Here is a 23,364-nt window from a genome sequence, read left to right as displayed (position 1 = left end):
TTCTTAGTGCAAATTTGAGCTGAAGGTTCAATCTATAAAAGTTATGAGACTTACGCATGCAACTGAAAGTCTCAAACAATGAAGCTCAACGGAACTTGATTCAAAATATTGAATACAGTGCTTTCAAATATAACAGCCATTCTGTGAACCAAATAATGAAAACCATTAGACAAAAGAAAGCAAACACTGACACATCACTTCACAGCCTTTGAATTGGCCTCCACAACATAACTGTAAACATGCTAATATCTGCTAACTGAAAATTATAGTTAATAAATCTTTCACTCTCCTACTGTCTCAGTAGTGAATATTAAATGTGTTACACTAAAGAGATTGCTATTATTTTTACTCTGTATTCAGTGCTTAAAACGTGGCTTAATGATACAGAATATCAGTATCTCACCTATAGGTCCCTCAAGGGTTTTACTGCCTAAAATATTAAAACAAAATATTTGCATAAAATGCTGTTTTTACTCTCTTACCGAACATGTATAACAGGCACTCAAGCTCACACTGTGTGACAAATGAAGACAAGATCAAGTCAATATGCCTCAACTGAATATGTCTATTCTTGATGGATATTAAAATGACATATAGATGGCAACAGATGTAGTATAACTGCAGGTCATGATGAGTAAAATCACAAATGCATACACATGCCAAAAAAATAACAAGCCGGTAAAGTGATCTTGTGCATTGTGAGACGAACATGTTTTGTAAACAATTTAAAATGGAGAAATGCTAATGAAGAGATTCCAAAGAAAAGATTAGCATAATATGAAATATGCTAAACAACTATAATGTGGTCTGGTGTTTTCATTATACAAACGGAAAGACTGCTCAGTCCTGTCACAATGATGAGAAACATTAATTTATATTAATGCACGCTAAATATTCTGAAATTAATTTGCAGATTTAATAAAGGATTACACAGTGTTAAAAGCTGGTTTTCTACTCTTGACATGACATGGTAGCATATTCTGAGTAAATTAATTTAAGCACTAATTGAATGGCTATTTTACTAATTTTCTAGTGGTGCTTTTATATTATATTAAATAAACATCCAAACAATTATAGATTTTTGATATATTTTTTATAATAATATATTAGCTTTTTATAATTATATTGTGCTTAACAGTGAGCTGTTCAAATATAAGTGTGTATAAATATTCTATACATACTAATTTGTAACTGAAGAGTTAATCTTATTTTGAATGAATGATCTGTGTAATGGAGGTGAGGTGGAAGCTGAAGTAGAATCCATTTATTGAAACAGTTCCACTCCAAACTCCAAAAAGTGTCAGGAAATGCAAGCGATAAGGTCTGTACACAAAGATACTGTACAAACAGGCAAAAGGGCAATCCGAAAGACAAGTCAAGGTAAAACAGGAAAATAAAATTACTCTATGAGTGACAGGTCTAGAATATCAGAAGCCGGTATCCATGATCTCTCCTCCAGTTTGTTGCCCTCTTAGTCCACCAAGTATTGAAGCTAAACCCCCATACACCTAAAGTCCAGCAACAGATTCACCCTGTAAGCTGGTGATCGTCAATGTCCAGTGGAGGTGGAGGTTCAGCCTTGGGATCATGATTCAGGTGTTCCGTGATTCAGGTGTACCGGTTTGAGCCAAAGTGAAGCTTGTTTTAAGTTTGTGAACGTGGTGGTAGCTTCCTTTGACCATCTTAATGGTTTTCCCTTCGGGAAAAATGTCAATGGTGATGAAATCGTGCAGGTTAGCAAAACCTAAAAATCTTTAGCAAGATCCTTAATTGTTGATGGCTGAGGCCACTGCGTGACTCTGCGTGAATCTTGGAATCATCCATCTTGACTCCATGATGACTTATGTGATATTCTAAGAAAGAGGTGTACTGTACATGGAATTCACCTTTCTCTGCTTTCAAAAAGAGTTGGTGTTCTTGAAGACGAGAAAGGATGGTTTGAACATGTTCAATGTGTTCAGTTTCAGACTTGGAATATATCAGGATGTCGTCAATGTAGGCAATCATATACTGTTTCAAGATGTCCCTGAAGATTTCAGTGATAAATGACTGGAACACAGCTGAGGCACTGGCTAGCCCGAACAGCATCACCAAGCACTCATAGTGACCCTCAGTGGTGAGAACAGCTATCTTCCAGTCACACCTCCTCTTTGACCTCCATCCTTCTTCTCAAAGAAGAAGAACCCTGCTGCTGCAGAAGATGTAGAATGCCTGATATACCAAGGTTCATAGCATCAGTGTAATCCTCTATTGCCTTGAATTCATGGCATGACAGTGGGTATACTTTTCTCTTGGGTGGCTTGGCTTTGGACAGAAGATCGATGGCATAATCCTAGGGATGGTGGGGTGGCAGCTGTGAAGCTTCGCTTTTGCTGAAGACATTTTTAGTAGTCAGCCGAATAGGAATCATTATTGATTTTGAAATAACAGTGGCATAAAAAAAGTGCATTTACGTTCCTCAGATGAAAACTGATCGCTTTGGCATTCCACATACATCCCACAACATTTGCCTACCGAACCATCAAACTTATCTGGCTACTCCAGTGATCAAATATAGTGAGTTAAATGGTTGTTTGTGGATTGCAGCTTGTTGAGTTTTTCCTGGTAATTTTTCAACAACTCACTTTGAAAAGTGAATGTTGTTTGAAGTTGAAAAACTTCCGTTGGGTTCATTGTTGGTGAAGTATTCTGTAATGGAAGTGAGGTGGAAGCCAAAGTAGAATCCATATGCAGACTTTATAGAAACAATTCCACAAATCCAAGTGTCAACAAAGGCAAATGATAAGGGTGGTACATAATGAGGCAGTCCAAACAGGCAAACGGTTAAAGGGCAATCCAAAAGAGAAGTCAAGGTAAAACAGGCAAATAAAGGCTTGGTAAGGCAGGGCAAACTGGCGATACTTCGCAATAAATATGGCCACCAAACAGGAAGTAGCTGGAGAAGAAAAAGCTCACAGTCAAAACTCAAGTGAGAGCTCCCTCTGTTGGTTTAACAATCAAAATATTTGTCAACACAAAAGACATCTTACATTCCCCATAGAATTATATATTTATATGCCCATTCATATATATATATATATATATATATATATATATATATATATATATATATATATATATATATATATATATATATATATATGTTATGGAACGTAAATATCATTAAAAACCAAAGTCATGTATGCAAATGACTTTAGTTAAATGAGTTTGAGACTCAATATTCTGCTAAGAAATAGTGAGAAGAGATGAGCCAGAAACAGTATAAAATCCAGAAATAAGAATCCATGACCATCAATAATTGCTGGTGTAGCTCTGGGAATTGACAATGGATGGTTATTAAAATGGAATCCTGGGAGAGTAAGGAACAGGACATAATTTCACATGTCATAGATAATATGGAGGCTAAAGATGACTTTGCTACTAATATTAACAATACTGTTTTCATCTCACACCAGCACTGGCATCTAGAAAGCTGCTCTTTTAACAGATGGGAAAAACAGGAAACTGGGAAAGTTTGCTAAAGCCAAGCTCAAACTACAAGAGTTTTACAACAGATTATGAAATCTCACTGCAGCACACACATAAGGAGAATCTTTGCAGATTATCTTCCCTCAAATCTTAAAAGATGCACAGACTGTGAGATTTGAATACTGTGCATCACACACTACAAAATATTAAGATTATCATGCTAGAGGGAGCACCTCACGTGATCTCATGCATTAGATTGTTACTGACATTTCAGTGATGTTTACATTAGCTAGCATGCTTGTAGCTTTCTGTACTCACCCTGTATGTTCGAAACTGAGGTGATTTCACTCCAGTGCTTCTCTTTCTCCTTAAGGTTGTGATATGTTTTCGACACAAACTTTTCAGACAGTTGTCTCCCTTATTCAACAGAGCTGTTACAGTGGCTGTTTTGCAGTTCCACACTGGCTATTGTGAAAGCATTGATGCAGTCATATAGCCAACCATCATCCCGATTTAAATTCTAAATATCAAACATGATTGATATGTGCAAACAGATCGGGAGGTGCAAAGTTCTCTTCAGTTCTCAGGAAGGGAAATTCAGGCCTAAATTGGGTAAAAAATTCTGTAGTGTGAGTCAGGCTTAAGACTAATAATGAAGAAGGAATGTTTGCAGAACCAAAAGGTCATTCATTAACTAAAAGAATTGAGTGGGAGTCAAAATTATTTCATCCATAAAAATATTGAGTGAGCTATTGCTCTATTTGCACACAATGGACAAAGTCTCAAAGCAAAGTAGTGAAGAGTGATAGGGAACATCTTGACTGTCCTTCCTTAATTTCCTCTTTCCAAGGTCAAGAACCATCATAATGAGAATGATTATAGCCCAATTACTACATATAGTCCAATAGTTTCCATAGCTCTGTTCTAAAACCAAGTAAGATTACTGGGTCATACTTCATTTCAAGGTCCAATTATTGCAATTAACAAGTTTTGACTGAATAAACTCTTAATTTACTGCTTATTAATAGCTAGCAAGGTAGATATTAAGTTTGGGTATTGGGATATGTTAATAATAAGTTAATAATAAGCCTATTAATAAACAACTACTTAATATTGACAATTGGTCCCTTTACTAAAGTGTTACTGATTATTGTCACTGCTACATCATATTGTTCATAACCTGATGGGGTTTCAAAACTGTTAGAAGACACTGTATAAAAGGAGATTTCCCTTCACTTCATCCACCATCTTGGATAGATTTTTTATTTTTTTTTTGCAGTGCACTCTGAAAAATGCATTCTTTTAAAGAATACAGGCAAGTTTGCCTTAAACTTTAGCCAAAATAAGATATCTTGGAAGGCAGCATAATTATAAGCCGACTTTGGCAGCCTACATAGGCAGCTCACTAGATTTTGGAACACAGCCAATCACACAGAATACTAGAATTCCTTTTCTATATTTAAAATCACCCCAAGCACGTCTGTGAGCTGTGAGCGAGACCTTATAAATTCAAAGTCAATTGGCTATTGTACAAATAAGAACAGCCAACCGTTCAGAGTTGCCCCCCAAAAGTGTGCCCGACTTCTGTTACTATCGTGTTGCGGACTTGTAGCCATCATTGTTGATGTCATTAGCATTTTGACGGAGGCAGCGGCGTGCTGTCACTGCAGGGGAGAGAGGCAGCTCAGATAAGCTGTCACTTTCCTTGAGTGACAGGCATGATAAGCCGGATCAGTGGCTGCTGCAGCACTTGGAAGGGGTTCATCTGAAATAGATGCCAGTTATCACAAAGTGCCAGGGTGGGCGGGCATGTACATACCACCTGCAGCAACTAGCAAAGCCTTTGGCCTCTCCCTCCACGGCTCCAAGATCCCGGAACAGGGAGCATGAGTCTGAGGGACCCAGGGAGACAGAGATAATAGAGGGAGGATGGATAGGTCTGCTATTATCCTAATAATACTCCCGCTGCGGGACACTGTTACGTGACCCCATACATTGACCGCGGCCTAGAATTATCTCTGGGCAGACAATAATTCTCTTGTCACACACTGCAGACATTTATTTTAAAAGACAGACGTTCAATGGAGGCCCGGATGCTAAATACATGAAATGAAAAAAAAAAAAAAAAAAAACGTAGCTCAGGCCGGGGCGGCTTGTCATAGAAAAAAAAGAAGTACAGATCTTACGTTTCTTGATCTTCTTGGTTCAGTCGAGGATATGATCTCAGTGGGGTAGTTTAAATTCCATTTGATTTTCACTGTGATGAGCAATTTGCAAAGTAAAGAACAAGATATTAAATAAAAGATCTCTGGGAAGCTGTGTCGCTGATGCAAATAAATAATACAGCTTGTTGAGTTTTATTGGTTTTACAATAGAGTAAACTAAAGTGGGGTCTCACTTTGGAGCAGAGATAGAAACAGTTTTCTGTAAGTGATCCTGTTAACAACAACACTGAATTTAACACATCCATTCAACTACACCAGCTAATGAGAATAAATGACCAGATGGGTCCACCTTGAAATGATAAACTGTGGCAATGATCATACACTTAAAATCTGTCTGAGGAAGACTACATGCCAGCCTGTGATTACGTATAAAGCGAAACATCTGCTAATTAAGAAAAATTGAGGAAACGTGAGAAAGTGGCATGTTTTTCTGCTCTTGTTTCCTCTCAAAGTTGTATTTTAAAAGAATAGATTTAGAGTGTCTGATCATTTTGAGGTTTTTGCTCTCTTGCAAAATTAGTGGGAGATAAGGATAAGCACATTATCATCTCACTTCAGGGGCAAGTAACAGTTTGGAATCACAGAATGATAAATGGTGGAGCAGTGTGTGCCGTATAAAAAAGCTAAATGTATTCAGTATGTTATTTATTTTCATGTTGATTTTCCGAAATTGGTGGGTTAGTTAGTCTCTGAAAGTAACTTGGAATTTCTCAATGTCTTTAACATTTAACAGAGTAAAGGAAGTCATACAGGTTTAAACGGCATGAGAGAGTAAATGGTGATTGATTTTATCTGAACTATTACTTTGAATGCACAGATTAACCTCGGCCTGGTCAAACTGGTGCTTAAGTGATTTAGCCGAAAGGCCACTTGGCTTACACCAGCAAACCAGTTTAGATATAATTTTTTTTTTTCAAAAGTACTGAAATTTCAAAATGCACTTTCAAAGGTGTTTTTCATGAATATTTACTGAGGTCTGTCAGATACAGCAGTCTAAGAGCAGGAGGAGGGGATATTCTGCTGATACCTCAGCTCTCTAGTCCCATAGGGTGGACTGGTGCCAAAAACAGAGACATGCACTCAGAAAGCACCTGTGAGGAGACAGCGGGCTTTCCTACTGCAGAATTTCACAGCACAGTCAAGAGTGTTTTCAAGCGTGTGCAAAGAGGAGGTGCTTCAGTCGACTCAGATCCTGTCAGACTGGTAAAGGAGAAAATTTATCATGAAAAGTGCTTTTTAAAAACACAAGCACAGTTGTCGTTAAGGAGCTGGGTAAAGTGACGTGAGAAAATAGATACAAATACAGATCACCTCAGAAATGTTTACTTAAATCTAAAATAGTGGTTCTATTTATGCTGTTGATATTGTTTTATAGTAAGTGTTTCATCATTATGGAGATTAATGTTGGCTACCGTGAAACTTTGTTCATTTAAAATCAATTGCATCTAGGCAGATCTGTTTACTTTGCAGAAAAAGAAACGTTAGCTTTAGGAAAATAAGTTTACGAATTGGTGTTATATAAATTTAGAATGTTACACAGTAAAATCCGGATATTGGCTTTCACTTAAACAGCTCATTTTTGATCTAACCATGATCTCCACATATCACAAAAATAAAAGAAAGAAGGAAAGAAAGAAAGACCCACTAGTTAACGATAGTTCGTTCAATGTTAAGAGCACATTGTTTTTACAGAAATTACTGAACTACTTTAAGCAATTATTTTTATGCTAATTCTTTGCATATATTGAGCTTGTTAGTGTTTACAGTGAACACCCTAAAGCAAGGCAGCAGCAATTGTCAAAGCCACACTAAATAGGTAACCCAAATGATTGGCCACATCAGCCACTCAGAAAGCCCCTTTTCCTGGCACAGTAGTGCATCCTGGGAATGGGCCAAGTGAGGGTGGACGTGATGTCTCTAAGAATCTGACAACAGCCCAGGGCACTTCCTCTAAAAAACCATACAGCTCAGAATAAGTGTCTCTGCATCAGCCTGGCGTAGTTGTTTTCTCTCCGCTGGCTAGCAAAGTGCAAGTGTAGCATTTTCTGACAAATTCATCACAGGTGGGCTCAAACGGACACGCAGCTTAAGTTTGCACATAGCATAAGTGCAGTTTTCTTGCCCTCTGGGTTTCATACTGCTGAATGGCAGCAGTGAAATCTGTTTGTGACTTTTTAGCAGAAGACTAATGTGTATTTTATAGCCTATAGCTATAATGCGCAGCTAAAAAAAAAGAAAAAAAACTTCAGCAATACTTATGATTATAAGAACAATACACACATAAACAATAGCCTACACTTCGTCCGTGCACAGACCATCCCTGCCAGGGCAGGTCCCGAGTATTATAACACAATCATTTCAAACCACAAACAGGAGGTCGGGGAGGATAAGTGATCGAGAAGGACCCAGTCCATCACCTTTGTGTGTGAGTATTTGTGAATCACAGCTGTCACTGCAGCGCACCTGAGATTAGAGTGATTGATGCACAGGGCTTTTTCTCGCAAGGTCGGTGTATCTGAGTGAAAAGCTGAGGCCCTAGCTGAGCTGGGAGGGCTTCTGTGTGTACACACGTGATTTGAGTGATTGACAATTGGAAACGATTGGTGGAGGCCTTCTGGACTGATAAGTTTGAGTGTTTGTACTCATGGTAAATGACTGCATGTTTCAAACCACTATACATCATTTTAAAAGAAACTGTAGAATAACAGTCAGCTGTTTATAAGTTTAAATATTCAGATATAAAATCGATAGTGAGATAACAGTGGATGCTGATTGGTCAATACAGCATGTTAAACCACACATTCCTCGAGCAACAAATCAGTTCAGGAAGATGCATTTAAGAACGAATTAATGGCTCCTGAAAATTAGCTTCTCCATAATAGGCATAATATTATGTTCAAATTAAATAGTTTTATATATCAATATATATATAAATAGTTTTATATATTAATTTTTTTACTGTATTAATAATTACATATATCCTGCCTTTGTGAGAGTACTGTTTTACAATACATTTTTGCTTAAAAAAATTAAAATCTCATAATATTATCTAAACATAGTTTGGAATATTTAGCTGACATTTTTTAATTACAGCCATTTAAATGATTATACCCATTTTGGTGTAGAAACGTAACAACTATTATTAGAAAGCTGACACTTTTTCATTCAGTTTATAGAACTCAATGTTTTTCTGGGTCACAATGACTGAAAATATGGAGCAGGTCACGTATAGTCAATGAATAACATAGAAAGAAACAAGGAAAGAAAAAAGGTCCTCCTACCAGTGAGTGTGTAAACTCAGGTGCGTGGTCGTTCCTGTCTGTGATGGTGATGGTTGCTGTTGCAGTTCCTGTCAGTCCCACCTCACTTCCCGCCATGTCCTTCGCCACAATTTCTAGCTCGTACTGCGTGGTTGGAAGAGTCTGTGGACACATAAAAACATGGTTCGGAATAGTCAGTAGAGCTTCAGAATAGAGGGAGTACAGTCGTGATAAGACTTTAAGTGGCTTAATTGAAGAACAAGTAATTGTTCCACGACTGCTTTAGTGCTGGTTAGACGCTGTCAATATACACTGAAAAGAGCCACATACTTTTAATGAGCGGTTACGTTGTAAATTAACTGGTAAAATGGAGTAATTAAGATCTAATCCTACAATCATTGTATTGAAGTCATGGCGTCACCTCAAAAGAGTCTCGCAGTACATCATTGACATTTCAATCATTTCAGAACACTGAAGTCAATCGGTACAAAAAGTTCATTATTGCTCATGATTGACCGGTGATCTATGAGACTAAAATATCCTTTTGTTTATTTATATTTCTTTCTGTCTAATGCCTTCTTCAGGGGACGGCCTGAAACAATGATAAAGGCTTCATGAAAGAGCATCGACTCTCCCTGACAGGTGCTAGTCTAAATAAATGTCAAGTTTCTGTCACTTTTAAAAGGTAATACAGAAAAAATAAATGCAAAATGTCAATTAACGCCCACATCACCTTTCCTTCAAGGCCATGTCCTTAACCAGAATGTCAAGATGTGTGAGAAAAAAAAAAATAAAGACAGAAGTAAGACAGAAGGGTATGATTTTTGGGACAAATATCCAATACATTTTGGGATTGTTTTTTTTTTATTATTTTGAATACATGACTTTATATATATATTTTTCATAATTTAGATTATACTGATAATCTTAACATATATAACAAATATACAAATTGACCGAAAACCAAATAATTGCATATTATAAAACCATGTCAGAGTAAATATCAGTTGTGAGCAGAGTATTTTTATTGTGACTTAAGCAGTAATCTAAAATATTTATTAATGTATTTATTGATTTTTTTAAATTATTCACTTATATAGACAAAATGACATTGATTATAGAGAATGTGAAAAGAAAATAAACTCCCATGGCCAAAAACGTTATATTTAAGAATATTTGAGTTGTCAGGTGAAAAACATATACCAAAAATCCCTGCATTGTCAGCATTTATTTATTTATTCAAGATGTGCTTGCCTTATAAAGTTTACTTATATACAGTGTTTTTCTTTAGAGATTGTGAAAGACAGCGAACAAACACAAATTCCTGAAATTTAGTTTTAAGAGAAGTCAAGGTTATTTCAGAGATACTTCAGGAGAAATACCCTGCAATCACTGCATGAATAATACATAAGCTAAAGAAATGGGCACAGAAGCATTATATAGGCATCTGATTTTTCTGACACAAAGGAAAAGGTATAAATGTATCAAAACAAATTTTCAGACTGGTTGAAACGGTTTTATCTCTATCAAACACCGCCTACTCATCATATGGGAAATAAACCTTCTCCAGACCAAAAGCCCAATATTCATAAATTCAAGACAACAAGCATTTGTTAAAATAAGTCAACCCTACTGGAAAGCCATGATGGCACATTACACAGGGAGGTGCTGTTAATGCTAACATTTATTTCCTTTATTGAAATCCCACTCAGCGCAGTGTTAAGTACCACATGCTTAATAAAACTCATCCATCTGTTTCACATAAAGCCCAGGAGGCCCGTGCTGCAGTCATTTACCCATGGTGCATTGCCTCTCTGTATAAATTACTCTTGCTATCTCAGGCTTCAAATAGTGGCTCAGAAGTATGTCATTCCAACAAAGCTGCAATTAATAAAGTGAAAAATCACACTACGTTGCAGTTTTTGGAGGAGAAAAAAAAAAACTAGCATTTTAAGCTATCTGGTCTAATGACATAAATGTACCTTGGTGCACGAGACACGAAACGCGTACCAACAAGGACAAATCACTGAAGTTTCCAACAGAAATGAACACTAGAGACAGTAAAACTTCCTTTTCACACAAATTTACAGTTTCAATTAATAAAGCATAATATTCACACAATTACTTGAAGAATATCATGACTTCAAAACAATGGTAATGTTGGGAGATTTGAAACTGATGATTTTGAATGTTAGCATCACACATATCCAGCTTCATATGTAAGCGTTTTAATAGACAGGTTTGACCAGGAGACTCATGTAGTACGTAGTACTCGAGAGGCGAGGAGATCTGGTTTGAATCCTGTGTGACTAAAGTTCGACAAAACAGTTCAAATCTGTGTAAAAGGAAGTTGAAATGACACGGTTGCACCAACAAATGCCTTTTTATATCGGTTTTGCATTTGTTAACACTATCAGGTAGGTTTAGGGTTGGATTTGGTAGAGCATATTTCCAACATGATAGAGCATTAACTTTTAGCAACAGTCCACCGATATTTAAATCGGAAGCCGCCACAATGCTTACCTATATCAACATAACAAACATGTGTTTCAGCACCACTCAGTCGACATTTCTTTTTGTGGGGTGCAGTAAGACAGAGGTATATATTTTTATGAGACCAGATTTACCAAGAAACCCAATGATTATAGGTTATTAACCCAAAGGTTATTATAGTCATCTAAGAGTAAAATCCTAAACAACAACAAAAATAAAATAATGTTACTTAAAGTAATATACAGAATCGTTATAATACAGATCTTTATATTATGCGCTGTTTCTTTGATTACCGGTAAATCTTCATCACCTGTTTTCATATGGATTAACAGTTACAGTAACACACAGAGCTGTATATCACTGACAAGCTGCACAATATCATTAAGTTTCGCGGGGGATTCATTGGGGGTTGCTTGTCTGTAATCTACGACTCCGTGTGTTAACTGGAGCTCCATTTGAAAACAGGTGATGGAGATGTACCGCTAATCAAAGAACCGACTTGACTGACTTGACGTGCAGTTTTTTTTTTTTGAAACCGAGAATTACCTGCATGCAAAACTGCAATTAACAATCTGAACGCTCCTCACACTTCTGAACTACTTTGCTAATGTGCTTCAAAACAAACTGCTTTTAATTCGCAGGACGCAGAATAAGAAAATCTAAGAAGATGAAAGTTACTGATGTGCGTGGTTTAATACCACCGACGGTCAAACTCTACACCTCATCAGACATATTATGCAGGAATATTTTTTTTCGAAACCACCATGAAGCGCAGTTCTTCCGGTGGCTGAGATCGGCTGAGACGGCTGTCACTGACGAACGACTCAGAACTTATTTACTGCTGATAAACAGATGGTACTTCACAGACCTGTGAGTTGAAAAAAGAAGAGAAACCCATCTGGATAAGAGGGAGGTGAGCGCAGATTAAATCTCGGTGCCGTCAAAGACTCGCACGAAGCTCTCGCGTAGCGTGACAACATCTTAATGAGTCTCGCATCTCTCGCGTTCACCCTCTCAAATCTATCGCGCCGATGCACCTGTGACCTCCCCGTGTGCTTTTGAAGGTCATAAAAACACAAAACCTGTTAAAACAATCTGGAAGAGTGTTGAAATATCCCAGGTCTGCTTGTGAATGCGAAACACAATACATTAACTTCACATTGCATAACAACTGTTACCGTGCCCCAGTTATGTCTGTCATTTCACACAACGGATCCAATTCGTCTGTCTTTCGAGTTTCTTCCTACAACAGATCCATTTCATATCGTCTCTCCAACAACACTCATTGTAAATCAGACTAAATTCAATCAAAAGCACCTTGAATAAAAGATCAAGGCTTTTCCCATGGCCAGGGTCTGTAAAGAATTAAGTAACATAGGCTTTAGAAGGTGGAAATGTATGCATAGCGAGACGGAACTGGATACCGCCTCTTCTGCTTCAATAGACGTGATGTCATAATTATGCTTCTGTAGTCCCTTTTTGTCCTCTCAGGCACACTGAAAGAAACCGTCTGCCTTTCCAAACCTCTCAGCCTATTCACCGCTCTACCTTTCATTCCACAAGAACATAATGATCCACACAAAAGCCACAGAAGAAGCAGCTGAAATGATGAATAAAGCTATAACCCGTTTGTCTTGTGTAGGGAATCTCTCTATCTTTCTGCTGGCCACATCTTCGTCTTCCTCGAAGTATTTCATTTTTATTCCAGCTGGCTTTCTCACACCTTTTCACAAGGGTTGTTTCACATAGCTTTAACTAAGTTGGAGTAAGTTGAAGATATGCTAATGTCTCCTGTTCGTTTCACAGGCGTTTTTTAATACTTCTACGTGATTGCAATCTGGATGGTTATAAGGGTTCAATCCCTGGAATGTTATCCTAATTTTTCTTATTACTTTTCTTTATATCACTGTCATCCATATCTTGAATAAACTGTCATTTCTTCCCTCATTTTTTCTCACTTTTTTAGCCATTTTTGAGATTAACTATTTCCGTACCGCTCAGATGGTATAATTTCAAGTCAACTTATCAAGTCTATATTATCACTTTTGTTCTTCATCAATATGTATTTATATACATAAAAAGGTTTTTTTAAGAGATTTCAGATTTTTACATTTTCCTTTGCAGGAATTTTTTAATATTTTAATGGTTGTAATGTAATGTCATTTTTAATAGATGTAGTGGTATTTATGGCAGCCTGTTTTTGTCATAAAAAGATAAAAAATATGTTTTTTTTTGCAATTCTGACAAAAAATGTTTTCTGGCAATTTTTATTTGTCTCACAATTATGTTTTTTCTACTTCGTAATTCTGAGCCTACATCTAGCAATTTTGGATTTTTTTCCCATTATTATTCAGACTTTCAAACCACCATGGAATAAAAAAAAAAAAAAAAAACTTTTTATTGCATGATTGTGAATTATAAACTTCTTATCATTACCACAATGACAATGATACATGGTTTGTTAGAAAAGAAAAATCTAAATACAGAGAAAATTGCTTTTAAAGTCGCCCAAATGAAATGCATTTATTAATAAAAATGTTTTACAAAATATCTTCAGGAAACATGGTCTGTACCTAATGTCCTAATGATTTTTGGAATAGAAAAAATACAATGTATTTTTGCCAATTGCTATATACCCCAATGACTTATGACTTTTGTGGTATGGGGTTACATATATAAACGCGCAATTTGATTTTCAGAATTGAAGGTTTATGCACTGTACATGTCTTGCATATTCTCACTTTTCACAATATAGAGAAATAAAATTCTGAATTGTAATACGTGTGTGTAATGTGGGATTTTTATTTTTATGTATTTATTTTTTCATTCAATGGCTGAAACAGCTTTCATAGGTATCATCGGGATGCAATATGTAATATCTAACAACCAAATAATTCTCATTCGCACACGATTTTCATTCATCTCAGCAAAATGTTTTCACTAGACTCTGGGCCAAGTGAGACAAACATTAGTAGCCGACTAGCAGAGCAGCTTGCTGGATCATGGCACATTGCCTTTGGCTCGATATCCCACTGAGCTCAGAGGGGAGTCACAATGCCAGTCAGCCTGAACATCGCACACCCAGGAGCACATCACAAATTCGCTCCCCTGGAAATCCCCAGCTAACGTCCTGAGTGCCATTCACTAACGCTTGTCTAAATGTGACGATGGCTAGGTGCTGATGCAAATAAAATGAGGATGTTTTGTGTTTGGCTGCAGATGGCTGAAAGTCAGGTGGTGAAAAGGAAATGGAGCCAACATGAGTGGAGTTACTCGAGAGAATCTTCTGACCCTTAAACGTCAGCTGCAGTGATGATGAGCCTTTGTAGTCAATTCCTGACTGCAAATACATAAACAAACAGTTGGCTCAACAGAGCAAAATTAAATTCAAGAAGCAACAGGGTAGTGGGTCACACCAGACTTGATAAATGATTCTTCCAATACTTAAGACAGCTAGAGGCTGCTTCTGGGACTCCTGAACCTACTTTTGATTCACCTTAAAGTAACATATCACTGTTAAGGTGTACGATTATCATTATTTCATCAATGATTATCATAATCATCATCAATTATAATTTGGATTTTTATTTTCTGAACTGAGAAAATGTGTGACATTGAATCTATTATTTCTACTACGAACTACAAAAATGCATTTCAATATATTTTATATATGGTAACACTTTAAAATAGTCAACACTTATTCATTATTATATTATATATATATATATATATATATATATATATTATACATTATTAACAACTTGCTGCTTATCAATAGTTGGTAAGGTAGTTGTTTAGGTAGAGGATTAGGGATGCAGAATAAACTCATGTAGAATAAGGCATTAATATAGTATGTGCTTATATATTATATATTAATATATTGTTTTTATAACATTTAAGAAATATATAATATAGTATTAAAGAAATATATGATGGTATCCACATATACTGTATATTAAGCAGCACAACAATTTTCAACATATTAATAATAATAGTTTTTTTAGGATAATAGGACCTCAAAGAATAATGTGACACTGAAGACTGGCAAAAATTCAGCTATATATCACTTATTTATTAACTTAATTCACTATAATTTATTTATATAGCACCTAAAATGCACCACAAAACATTTATTATACAGGAATAAATTAGATTAAAATTTATCTTAATCTAATCTAAAGATTAAGCCTAATCTTACACTTGGCCATTTGTAAAATGCTATACCTAATGAATCTATTTCCTCCTACAGAAACTTGTACTGAAACTTCACAAATCCTGCAGTGACTTCATTTAACTTCGAGATTGACCCAAATTTGCTTACGGTACACTACGCTTCAGTGCACACTGCTGAATGAGCTCAGGCTCCTTCACCGCTTCACCTTTTTTAGCATTTTCCTCGCAAAGTCACGTGTGCAACTATGTAGCATTTTAGAAGTTGTCTATGTGTCGCCTCCTTCAGCATGTCTCTCATCCTTCTAATCACAGATGACTTAAAAGCAGCAAACAGGCATCATATCTGATGGATCTCTTTGCAGTTGGTTGCTTGATTCATTGGACTTCCACTAATGGAGCTCAAAAATCCAGCCGTATTTTATAAATGAATCATGAGATGGAGACTAATTGCCATTAAAAAATGAACACTAATGCATGAACAATCCCAATGACGAAGCCACTGACACTGCAATATGCAAATATGTGTCCAATTATGATTAACGATCATCCGAGCGTTGCATGTCAATTTGGAAAGCTATTCAGATTTCGCCACACACACGGCCTCGCAGAAGGATGCCACTCGCGCCTAAAACTCCTCTCCCTTTGGCAAATACGCACCAAGATATCGTTTCCCTCTAATGACATAACCCAATTTATTATAGTCTGAGGCTGTGCTTGAATATTAATAGAGAAGTCATTGAACGGTCCTGCGTATGGAAATACTTGTCGCTGCAGCGAAAGTATTATGCTGCCCGTGATAACACTGTTGAAGAGGAGAGTGTGTGAAACAACCAACTGTGGCTGAACGATTATGGAGCCAGGATCAAAGCCTTCCCCAAAAACAAAGCCTTAATAGAAAGGCTACTGATGGTGCACCAGGTTCAGGCAGAAAGCGAGTTCCCCATGAAAGAGGCCGGAGGGAGCCTCATTTATTTTTTCTCCTCATCTGTTGTCCTTTTGTCTCGATTTAGAGTGTGTTTTTGTGTGCGCATGTGACACGGGGCACGGATTGATCTCTGGCGCTTTCCTGCCTCTGACATTTCAAACAGAAGTTCTGCCCCGTGGCTCTCTTGAGTCAACATCCTGGCATCCGGAGAGACGCAGAGAGGATGATGTCAACTAAAGAGCCTGGTTGCAATCACCTAATATCACACACACACCAGTGTTGCTGTGAACTAGGACAGGTATTTCCATAACAGATGTGGTTAAAAGCATGAAATAGCGTGGATTGGAGACTTTGAAGGGTTTTGCATAGCAATCTTTTACCTGATGATCAAAACTTTCCCAGATGATCAAGACTTTAAAATATAAAACACTGTGGGCTTTACCATTTGTTTTAAGGGACTTTCATAAAAAGATCATTAGAGAGAGGACATGAATAAAAGGACACCATGATATCAGTCAGAAGTGAATTTGCATCAGCTTGGTTCGAATTGTCAGAGAAGCTATGGGAAAGTTACCCAAAAATGAAAACTGTGTCGTCATTTTTCTCACCTTCACGCCAATTCAAACCTGTATGATTGTCTTTGTTTGTGTGAAACATTAAAAAAGTGGGAAAAGTTTACAGTGTTTTTGAGTTAATTAAAGAAAAAGTTAGTATCTTCTCAAATCTCAAAAGCCACTTTTCCTGTAAATACAATAAAACTTTTGACAATTTGGATTAGTGTTTTAAGCTAACGTGGCTAGTTTAATAACAGAAAATAGTAATTTAACAACCCATATAAGGATTTAAAGTTTGCTTTAGAAAAAACTCCAAGGAATTTATTTGTTGGTCTTTGTAGTAATTCATCCCAGGAGACCTTTAACCACATAATTGAATTAAACATGACAGATGCTTGTGCCGTATTTACAGATCTACATTTAATGTTAAGAACTTGTGTGATTATGGATGATTATGGAATTTCCTATTCATCAGCACATATATATGATCGGTTTGTTATTGGTACAATGACTCCAATCAAATTGCCATTTGTTGATGACATATGACATTATGTCATCTGATGGTGGCACGGATCACATTTCAAACGCTTCTTTGCAAGCAATGTCCTGTTTTTCACAAGAGCAAGAAAGATTTTAAGATAAAAACAACATTGACTTTTAAACTGTGCTTTGGTCTTTATTGCAATTACTGTATAGATTTAAGAGGGAGAGAGAGAGAGAGAGAGAGAGAGAGAGAGAGAGAGCGACAGAGAGAGAAATAAAATATGACATAAAGGAGAGAAGAGGGCAAAACAGCATAAGGAAGCATCATGCACATGAGCACTTCAGCCCAATAAGCACTTGCACTACCCTGTAGGCCGCAGCTCTAACAAGATGTAATGCCTCTGTGAATATGATGCAGCTAAACTATTTCAGGAAATCTTGCACAAGGCTTTACAGAGACTTTGATGAAAAGTTCAGAGAAATATTCATTTTACCACATAATAAAAACTGCATTTATCACTTTTACAGGCAGAAAAGTAGAAGAAATCTGGAAGCAATGCAGCGGTTCAACAAAGCCCATGCACAAACCGCTAAGCCACAAGTGTTCAAGCTTGTGCTTATGCCACAGTTTTTAGGGCACCTTGCGCTACATTAAAGACTCAAAGCACAAATCCGACACCTAACTCCGGACGTATTTACAGAAACTCATCAACCAAATTAATGAGCTCGTGATAAGCAGGATAGATGCAGAATCTCCTGACGTGTGTGGGGCTAATTGGGGTCAAGGTTGGGGTTTCGGGGTTTGAAGAAACAGAGCAGAAAAAAGGAGCCTAGCTAATCTAATCAAGTGCATCGTCCAACCGCAGACTAATCGCTGTCAATTACAGTCCAGTAATGGGGAGGAAATGGTCCCTATTACACCCAGGCCTACCGAGGAGATGAGGGTAGAAAATGAGGAGGTGGAAGAAGAAGGGAAGAGGGAAGGGAGGGAGGTGTTTCATCACGGCCATCAAAGCCCATCTGGGAAGTGGCAGCAGCACTTATGTTGAAGAGCACAGGTGTTGCTGTTTAACCGTTAATTAGATTAGCACAGATCAAAGGCAGACTGCCACCACCGGGGAGCAGTTACATTGCCGACAGGGGCCGGGAGGTCTCTAAGGGACCGAGGGGCACAAATTCTTTCTATCCCACTGATTGAGACAGATTAATATGCTTACCAAAGCTTGTTTCGACCAGGACTGAGATTGAGCCTATACAGTATATTCTGTGTCCTGTCATATGGGAATGTATTAGGGTTAGATTTCTTAGACTTAACTTACATGTTTTAGTTGCTATTTGCATGTGATGATAAGCTGGACTAAGACATATAAATGGATGTTCTTGTTGGTCTTGGAACTACATTTCTATCAAACAATTTTCAGTGTAGTCTGGTTAACATGGTACTAGTTCTAATAATTTCAGATACAAACTTAAACCAAAAATTTATGGGCCAATATACAGTTTTGCTTATTTCATTCTCAACTTGCTAAGTGTATCAAATTACACTCCAGATATGATGGTTTTTGTCTTGCCTGTAATATATTCAGAGATAAATTTAACATGTATGGGGTAATGATGCATCATTTTTTTCTTATTAAGGGAAATAAGCAAAAAAAGCTAATTTATTAGCTATTGCACAAAAGTATCTTGCTATAAAGAAAGAAGCCCCCTTAGGTAACGTTAATAACCAGGGAATACTTTAATTGCAAAAGGTTATTAAAAATTGTAAAAATTGTTTTCCCCCCTTTTTTGGAGGAGTGCGTGGTCCTTTTGGAATCTTGATTTGTAAGAGTATATTAATTAAATCATAAATACATTAAAATAAATTATCAATTAAATCTTAAAACAGTTTATCGTAAAAACATGCCACAAATAAAACCTAACTCTGGCTTCTCAAATTTTTTCATTCTATATATTTGTTTTCTTTTTATTTATTTTACAATTAACAAAAAAAGGCCCCTGACACTAGCTTGCTCTATTCCTTTTCTATTCTATCTGCTTTCTCTTTAATATTTAATAAAAAACAAAAACAAAAATAAAATAACTTGCTATGTGTACTGCGTTAAGCTGATGGAGAGTTGTTATAGCACTTTTGATTTTGATTGCTTCCATTGTCCTCATTTGTAAGTCGCTTTGGATAAAAGCATCTGCTAAATGACTAAATGTAAAAATATGTAAATGAATCTGCCCAAATCCCCATTAACAAACAGACACAAACATATTTTGGATGCAGTTCGGATCAAGCGTTTTATCTGTGATTCCAAACCTGAAGGACACTGTCAAAACGTATAACGCTAAGAACGTACACGTCGTCTTTCAAAACCCTGGCACATTCTTCACGGGACGGGAATGCCGTAGGATTCCTCTTTCTGCTGCTACACTATTGATCGTGTGTGACTACGCATCTCCTCTGTGACAAAAGTAAGTAACTATGGGAAAGAACTCTCTCAACCCCTCAGTATCCACAGGAAGGCCTGCACCTTCCTGAGCCGAGAGAGAATCCTCCATGCCTGAAAAGTGCACGTGTAACATGTCCAACTGTGGCTGCCACGCAGATCCAACTTCTAAAAACTCTCCAAGCACCACAGCGGCACAACGAGTGCAATGCTTTGATGCAGAAAGCAATGCTTTTTCATGCGTGGTGGTATCTGTTGTTAGCGTGTTTGCTTATTTTGTTTTTTGACTTTATTTTCCTAGGCTCTTGAGATCATTTCCATGGCAACGTGTCAGCAGGTTGCAGCTTCAATCTCCAAGGACAGAAACGGACGTGTGCATGTGTGTGCGGGAGGGAGGGAGCTTAGTGTAGATTTATCCACCGTGTTGCGCAGTAGACAGGCCGGGCTTTGGCGCATTAGCTTTAATGCGGTATCTATGTCTGTTCACCTGGCCGAGTGTGCGTGACCGCGCACTATTAAAGACCCTCGCTCCTAACTCCAAAAGGAGGCGGTAAGCAGGTGTCACACGACACGGATTCATGTCGTATGGACTCTTCTAAATACTGTAGGTGACTTACTCCATACTTGAGTCATTTTGGTCCAGTTTAATGAACTCATTGAAAAAGTACAGTCTTAGCGTTCTAATGATACAGTAATTATGTTTCTGTCATTTACCTGGTTGATATAATTTAGTATACGCAAACTTTCATCATTTCATTGCCCTGTTTATGTCATTACAAAGTTCAGTTTTTTTCTGCAGAACCCAAATATTTAACCCAACCCTCAAAAACGAAAAAAAAAAAAAAAAAAACCCAAATCAAAACACCAAAAACAGTGAGATATTTTAAAGGGCGTTTTTTCACATAAGAAACGTTTCATTTTTGGGTAAACTTCAACTTTCTTCTGTGGAACCCAAATATTGGAGCAACCCAAACCAAACCAAACCAAAACGCTGAGATGTGTTTGTACAGAGAAGAAACAACAACAACAACAACAACAACATGCAAATAAACAGTGATTTTTCAATTTTGAGTAAACTTCAACTCTTATGCAGAACCCAAATGTTTAAACAAAACTAAACAAAAACAAAACAAACGGTGCTTCACAGAAGAAAAGAAAAACATGAGTAAATAATGACACACTTTTTTAAAATAATGCAAAAATACAATAAGTACACATTGTATTTATTTAATATAAATTATTTTAGTGATATGCTATACTTAAGAGTTCCTTTTTCAAGCTGTGGAAATGGATTTTTTTTGAGTAAGTGTAATGACAAATGGCATCCTGATTGCGGACATTTTTGTTTAAACATCAAGATAAAACGGACCATTTCAGAGCTGAAACATTCAAAGTTCCAGACATCAAGTACAGACACAAAATGGTACAGAGTGTCCCGTATCTGAAAGCATCTGACTATTAAAAATGTTAGAAAGTTACCGTGAGGAGATAAATACGTAACATTTAGGGGCCTCAGAGGAATGTTTGTCATTTAAATAGTAGAAGAGAGAGTGCTGGATGTGTGTGCATAATTTTACTCCATTAAACTGCACGAGAGGTTTTACAACTGTGCCTCCCATATGCGTGGGCTCGGAAATGCTAGTGGACATAACCATAACTTGTGCAAAACTAATAATTAGGTTCATAATTACGACTATAAATATGCAGAACAGGCTTTTAAACGCTTAAATAACACTGCTTAAATAATCCAAGTTACGACCTGAATTAAGCAGTTTAAATCCCTGTAGGTGGTTCAGGGGGAAGAGTCTCCATCTCTCTCAAAGATCAGTGGGGAAAGCCTTTAGGAGTTTTTGGCTAAAAAACAGCAGAGCTTTCCGAGATAAAAGGGTCTGAGAGAAGCCTACTCTTTTCTGACAGTCCTCCAGCAGCAGATAGGAGCTGCGAGAGCGGAGCCAAGACCCCACACTGGGTACTAAAGTGGGCCCGCCGTCTGCAGTCTATTCCAGGCTGAGTCTCTAAGTGCAAGCCCTATTCCTCCAGAGAAGAGCACACATGCTGGAAATGCTCAATCTGCTTAGGAGACCGAGTAAACAAATGCCCGGAGAAAGAGAGCGAGAGATGGAGAGGCAGAGAGACAGGATGGATGGAGCTTGAGGGGATGAGAGATTTAGCCTATCATCTGGGATAAATCCATCTCTCTCTGAATGCACATATGGTGTGTATAGAAGAGGCTTTTTATCTGTGAGTGTGAATGCGATTCGACAACAGAGCCCATCAAAAGCCTGGACCAGTAATAATGCTCCTAAAAAGAGACTTTGAGGAAAAACAACCTGTAGATGTGAATAATTACTCCCAGACACCGATTAAAATGCAAAGCTCACCTGAAAATACGGTGCAGGTGACTGAGCGAAGAGAATAAAGCTCTGATTAATGGTAAAAGCTTTGATTCGAAATGGCTGCCGCCGCCATCGCTGCTATTCCCTTAAGGGAGGCAAAGTGTTAAAATGACATAATTTGTCTGAAAAACTCCTCAGGAAAGTGTCAACAGCAAGGGCGTAATTGCCGCAAAATGTCACCACGGCTGATTACGAGCGATTTGTAGCTCAGCAAAAAAGAAAGCGAATTTTAAAAAATGCTCTCCTTGATGAGAGAATATTTAATGAAGCACCACATGCTAATGCCACATGCGCACACCGAGAGCTTTCTGCATCCAAACACATGCAAATTTCCTGCAGGGGCTCACACACTTTTAAGAATGACTAAATACAATAATTTGGATGAATATGACCCACTCTTGTCATTTGCAAATACCAAATATGAAAATATTATGTTAATTCAAAAGAAAGGGAAATAGTATACAAACTTTACCTTATTGTGATGATCCTAAAATACAATCAACATACTAATTATAAATAATAAAAATATTACATTGAATATATCAAAACGATTATATCTAATATATCTATATTAGAAATTGTAAAACATTAACCTAAAGGTGGGAAGAAAATTACATTAGTTGAAATAGTTCTGATGTTTTTAAAATGTCATGTGTAATATATTATATATCAATAAAATATATTATAAAATAAACGACAGTAATATATATTTAAATGAATTATTGATTGTCAGGTGTGGTTCAAGAGAGAAGGAGTGCTAGACGAGAATGCTACATACATACATCTTTTAATCTTCCGAATAAAAACCACACATACAAACGACGAAGTCGGACAAACTGAACTCAAACAAACTGGACTTAAATACACAACGTAATTGACAAAACTCAAAACACCTGAACACAATGATACAATTAACCGGGGAACAGAAAGCACTTGGGACAATCAAAACAAC

At 37.1% G+C, this 23,364-nt stretch overlaps 1 protein-coding gene across 1 annotated transcript in view; it reads right to left on the bottom strand.

The window, feature by feature from the left end:
• Nucleotides 1–23,364, bottom strand: part of cdh13 (cadherin 13, H-cadherin (heart)) — a 262,775-nt gene that overhangs the window by 52,120 nt on the left and 187,291 nt on the right. The window contains 1 exon segment of the mRNA XM_043216624.1: nt 8,975–9,115. Coding sequence (XP_043072559.1) covers nt 8,975–9,115 — 141 coding nt within the window.

The sequence above is a fragment of the Puntigrus tetrazona genome, chromosome 18, assembly GCF_018831695.1.
Source record: "Puntigrus tetrazona isolate hp1 chromosome 18, ASM1883169v1, whole genome shotgun sequence".
Classification (NCBI taxonomy): Eukaryota; Metazoa; Chordata; class Actinopteri; order Cypriniformes; family Cyprinidae; genus Puntigrus; species Puntigrus tetrazona.
This window is presented reverse-complemented; position numbering and strand designations above follow the sequence as displayed.